This window comes from Myotis lucifugus, unplaced genomic scaffold (assembly GCF_000147115.1).
Source record: "Myotis lucifugus unplaced genomic scaffold, Myoluc2.0 scaffold_7, whole genome shotgun sequence".
In the NCBI taxonomy this organism is placed as follows: domain Eukaryota; kingdom Metazoa; phylum Chordata; class Mammalia; order Chiroptera; family Vespertilionidae; genus Myotis; species Myotis lucifugus.
In genome coordinates this window covers 13315289-13321288 of record NW_005871055.1, presented here as the reverse complement: position 1 = coordinate 13321288, position 6000 = coordinate 13315289, and the positions used below count along the sequence as shown (strand labels likewise).

Below are 6000 nucleotides of genomic sequence, written 5' to 3'. Positions count from 1 at the left end.
GCCATAACAAATTACCACCGATTTAGCATTTAGAAACAACACAAATTTACTAATCTCACACTTCTGGAGATCAGAAGTCCCATTAAGCTTATCTGGTTTCTCTGCTCAGAGCCCCACAAAACCAAAATCAAGGTGTTAGCCAGCTATGATCAGGAGGCTTTGGAAAGAAATCAGCTACAAATGCATTCTAATATTAGCAAAATCCAGTCCTTTAGCCGGTAGGACTAAGATTCCCCTTCCTGGCTGGCTGTCAGCTAAGAGCCACCCTCAGCTAAAGGTTTCTCTCTAGTCTTAACACATGCATTCCCACATCTCAGCAGCACAAGGGTGCACTGAATTCTCATGCTTGGAATTTCTCAACTACCCGCTTCCGCAGCATCTTTCTTGCCTCCAGCTGGGGACCGTTCTTTGCTTTTAAGGGCTTATGTGATTAGACGGGGTCTTGCTATGGACTTAATATTTGTACAACACCCCTCCCCCCCTGCCACCACACACAATTCTTATGTTGAAACCCAATGCCCAACGTGATAGTATTTGGAGGTGGGGCTTTTGGGAGCTGATAGATCATGAGTGGAACCCTCGTGATTAGGATTCGTGCTCTAAGCGACTCCAGAGAGCTCCCTCGCCCCTTCTACCACATGAGGACAGTAAGAAGGCATTGTCTATGAACCAGGAAGTAGGCTTACTAGACACTGAATTGCTGGTGCCTTGATCTTAGATTTCTGAGCCTTCAGAACTGTGAGAAACAAACTTCTGTTGTCTATGGTGTTTTGGTACAGAAGCCCAGAGACGAACACAGGCCTACGGGGATAATACAAGATAATTCCATTTTAAGGTCCACAGCTTTAATCACATCTGCAAAGTCCCTTTGCCATGTAATATAACACATGCACAGGTTCCAGGGATTAGGGTGTGGACCTCCGTGAAGGAGCCTTATTTTGCCTACCATAGATAGAGTATAGCAAGCATGTCAAACTCAAAGGCTAACACGGGCCAAATAAACAAGGGTTAAGTTTATGTGGGCCGCAACAAAACAAAAGCTTCAATTTCCATAGAAATGTAGGTTTATTTCGATAAAGCCATGCTGAATACAAAGGGCTGAAATAAATGAGTAATCATTAACATAAAATAGAACATTTTAATAAAAATACTTTTTCTTGAACATTAACTTACCAGACACTGAATAACTCCACGTATTAATAAGTGTAACACAAATAAACCTATTTTTCTTGTTTTTCCGAAAGCGAAATATTTCCTGTCGTGCACACCAAACGAGTCAGTACAAGACTGACGTGGCAATCGGTGCTAAAGTATTCGCTGCTAGTATTAATGGAGAGAAATGGTGCGCCTGCACATAAGACGCATAAGAGAAATGAATGCAATGCGATTATAGTAATCAGTCACTAGCAAACGTTGTAGTTCGTTATTAATAATTATGTGTTAACAGGTATTGTAAAAATTAAATTACGAAATTTTTATTAAAACGTTTCTTACATACCGTTATATTGGCTAGGCTGCAAAAATACTTGTTGTCGGCCACATGCGGCCCGTGGGCTGCGAGTTTGACATGGCTGGAGTATGGTTAAGTCCAAGAGTCCTCATGCTATTTTACAAATTGAGCATAGCCTAAGTGTACAGTGATGTCCTAGGCCTTCACATTCATTCACCAATCACCCAGAGCAACTTCCAGTCCTGCAAGCTCCATTCACGGTAAGTGCCCTATACAGGTGTATAAGTTTTTAATCTTTATACCATACTTTTACTGTACCTTTTCTATGTTTAGATACACAAATAGTGGCCATTGTGTTACAACTGCCCACAGTATTCAACACCAATATGTTGTACAGGTTGGTAGCATAGGAGCAATAGGCTGTACCATGGTAGGTGTAGGTGGGTGTAAGCGCACTCTGATGGTGGCACGACAAAATCCCCCAAGGACACATTTCTCAGAATGTATCCTGTCATTAAGCAACCCATGACTGTATTATGCAAGAATAGATAACTAAAACACTAATATCACCAACAGCATGTATTATATCCTCTCCGAAATACCAAGCATTGTTTTTAATGCCTGACTAGATCCCGACTAATACAAACGCCAATCTTTTCTGAACTAATCATTCATTGTCTGGCATTTCTTGGAATGAATTTTTTAAAAAAGAAAATTTTAAATTAAAAGCTAAAGGCTTAGACTTTTAATTATACCTTTATCACAATTTCAAACAGTTCAGTGGTTCCATTTAGTCTTTAATATGGTAGGGAAGATAGGTAGGTAGGTAAATACATGATCAACTTGGACAGATAATGATATTCGTGTAGATGGTTTGAGTATATATTTTATATGTTCTCTTGAATAATTTTCTCTCCCCTCTCCCCCATTAAATAATTCCAGAGAATGAGAAAGGAGTTAAGGAAACAGAGGTACACTGAAATTTAGAAACTTGCTCAAACTCATATAGCTAGTAAGCAGTGGAGCCAAGATTCAAGCCAGATGGTCGACTTTCAAATTCTGTGCTCATAATCACTATGCTATGTATGATACCTCTCACAGTATGTATATCTGATCATACTTTATGACCATCCAAATAAACAGAAGTTCTCAAATTCATCACTACTACATTCATAGTCTTCTGCTTGGCTGATATTTCCTTCCATGGTATATATACTGTTAATATCACATAGTATTAACACTATTAATAGTTATCACTGTTCTATGCAGTGAAAAAAGATTATATACACACACATAGAGACACAAAGTGTTATCTTTGGAGAAGGTATGAGATGGCACACATAAACAGAATTCAAGTGAAATATCCATAGGCAGCTTAATAATATGCAAGGTAATGTCCTGCCTCAGTACATGATCTATAAATCAGTTCCTAGAGGTGTTTGGTGGAATAATAAACACAATACCTTCCTTCTACTGTGCTTACTTAAAAAAGAAAACATTAATCCATTATTTATTAACATTATCCAGATTTTTATTAACTTAAATTGACATTGTTAATTTAGTATGACAAGTCCTTAGTATATATGCCTTTATTTGGTGAAAACCTACAGGTTCTTCTCAAAACCACAGGATCATGAAGACTTGCAGTTATCAGTGTTTTGTAACAATTAAGATAATGTTCAAATAATTAAGTTACTTCACTGAAATATTTAAAAGAATATTCTGAGGAGTGTTTGAAAGCTCTGTTTATAAATAGTGATTGATATACTTAGTTAGGTATTTGGTGTTGAAGATAAACACTTCTTATATAAAACACTGTTTTAATACAGTGATGGCGAACCTTTTGAGCTCGGCATGTCAGCATTTTGAAAAACCCTAACTTAACTCTGGTGCCGTGTCACATATAGAAATTTTTTGATATTTGCAACCATAGTAAAACAAAGATTTATATTTTTGATATTTATTTTATATATTTAAATGCCATTTAACAAAGAAAAATCAACCAAAAAAATGAGTTCGCGTGTCAGAGGTTTGCCATCACTGTTTTAATACATTGCTCTACTAATAAGGCTAGTTATTAGATATAATATTTCTAACACTAAAGAATAAAGCTTTATCTTCAGATTTATTTTATTCATAGGACTCATATTAATGAAGAACGTTGTATCCAACAAAAATAAACTGGCATATTGCAAATGGCATCCTGTAGAAGTGAAAAAGGAGGCTGCAACAAAAGAAACTAGATAACTGCATTACACATTCTTTATACAAACAGCCCATTCTCAATAGAATTAAATGCAGAACAAATGCTTTTAAAAGTTTTTATGCCTAGATGGCAATTATAGTCTTCACACATGAATGAGAAAAGGAACAATAATAACACAGAACACAGTATTTTTAATGATTATAGCACATTTAAAACCTTCAGCCATCTACTGGATTCTCAGATCAGATCGGCAACTGAAATTTCACATCCACCTGGGCTTGTTTGGCTAAGTTCACTATTTCAGAGAGCTTTACAACCTGAAAGAAAAAACAACAACAACCATCTTTGTCTCTATTTTCACTAAAACATAAAAATAAGAACTATTGGTCAATGTGAAACTGATGCACATTCAATCTTTTTCATTTGAAATGTGAGCTATTCTGACATCAATCACTTCACACTCTTATAAGCATTTGCCATTCAAATCTAACACTCTTAATAACCCACACTTCAATACTTTCAATAATATCTATAAAATTAGAAAAGTATTGAATATATGTATATATGTATATACCTGCTTTTATTGCCTACACAATGCAAATCACATATAAATAAGTTTGCCTTTTTTTTTTCTAAAGTATACAATCTTAACAATAATGGATAGGAATTTGGTTCTAGAAGTTAGTATTTTATTGTTGGTACCATACAAAATAGACAATTAATGTCTAAAACCAAATAATAAATTCAGCTTCTCTCCTCTCCTATAGAGTAGATAAGAGGTTTTAGTTAGCCACTTTGGTTTCAAATTCCATCTCTAATGCTTATGATCCTGAATACGTTAATTTATCTAGCTTCTGTTCCCTCATCTATAAAAATGAGATTATATCACCAAACTCATATTAAATAAGATAATATTTGAAGAAAAAAACTTAGCATGGCAAGCACAATAAATACTTGATAAATGGTAGCAGCTGCCAATATCATTACATTATTATTAATATTGTCATGACTTCCATAATCTCTTAGTCAGTAGAAAACATAGCAGTCACAAACTAAACCAACTGTTTTATCTTTCATGGTCTATCTGAGTCTTCTCCTTTCTTTCCATGTCCACAAAGCTTTTCTTAATTCAGGCTCTCACTGAAAACAAGCATATTTTCAGAGACAAGTTATAACCTATCCATAACCTTCACCTCACATCACATCTAATTATTGCCCTAGACAGACTCCTCCTATCCTTCACTTTTCCATTCAACAGTTTATACCACATCTCAAAGTCAAAATAGGCTTTCTCCCTGCCATTCCCATGCTCAAAATCTTAATTTAAACTCAGGATTGAGTATAAGACCCTCTTGTCTCTAAACTGCAGTTGAATTTCGTTTATTAATAGGTACTTTCCTAGAGTATGTCCCAAAGAAAAACAGAACACTTTATTATTCTTATGAAATGATATTATATTAACGCAGCAAATCTCAAAAGCCTATTACTGATTAAACCATACAGCTCTTCCACGAATTGTCTTTAAATATAGGTGGGAAAGTTCTCATTTAGGAACATCTCTATATCTACTATGGACTGTGCACTAAAATATAATGTTAAGTAAAATAAATGAGGTAAAATATACGTAATAATCAGATAATGAGGGAAAGTGGACAGATATATGTGTGTGCATACACACATACATATGTGTTATACACACACAATTTGCTTAAAAAATGAACCAAAATTCTTTTTTTTTTTTAAAGCTGGTTACCTATGGGGAAGAAACAGATACAGGTATAAAAGTTAGATTCTCTGAATATACTTTGTTTTATAGTTATGACTTTGGAACCATGTAAATACTTATATAATACAAAACAAAAATTGGTTTTTTTTAAGAGCAATTTCTTAAAAAAATTAAATGATACTAATTATATACCAAGCTGGGATAAAACAGAGCTATTTTACATGAATTTTAAAATCCAGTAAGTTATGAAAAATACTTCAAAGGACAGAAAGAACTGCACATACAAATCTTAAATTGCTTTCAGTAATCATATTGTTGGTATTATTACTGTACAATTATGTCTGTTTTGAGGGACAAAGTAAATAAATATTTATATGTATGTCAATATGACATGGGAGAGATAAGAAAAGACCTGTACTACTGGATTTGCACTGGAAATATCAGTATGTACTCATGTATTTATCTCTTTAAAAAATACATATTTTCCTAGATTTACCATTTTAAAAGCCTGGAAACAACGAACAACCCTGTAGCTGTGAGTACCCTTGTGATCTCTAAAAACCATTTTGCTGATTTCAGATCTTAAGCAAAAAATGTAAAGATGAGCCTAGGACATCT

At 34.5% G+C, this 6000-nt stretch overlaps 1 protein-coding gene across 2 annotated transcripts in view; it reads right to left on the bottom strand.

Annotated features, from left to right (window-relative positions):
- Positions 1–2229: 2229 nt before the first annotated feature.
- The window catches only part of SUCLA2 (succinate-CoA ligase ADP-forming beta subunit), a 55533-nt gene continuing 51762 nt past the window's right edge, over positions 2230–6000 (bottom strand). Inside the window, exon 7 of one of the 2 annotated variants that reach the window (XM_023748881.1) lies at positions 2230–3973. In XM_023748881.1, coding sequence (XP_023604649.1) covers positions 3899–3973 — 75 coding nt within the window. In that variant the 3' untranslated portion in view covers positions 2230–3898. Of the gene's footprint in view, positions 3974–4643; positions 4797–6000 lie in introns of those variants that run through there. The other variant, XM_023748885.1, reaches the window with a different exon arrangement.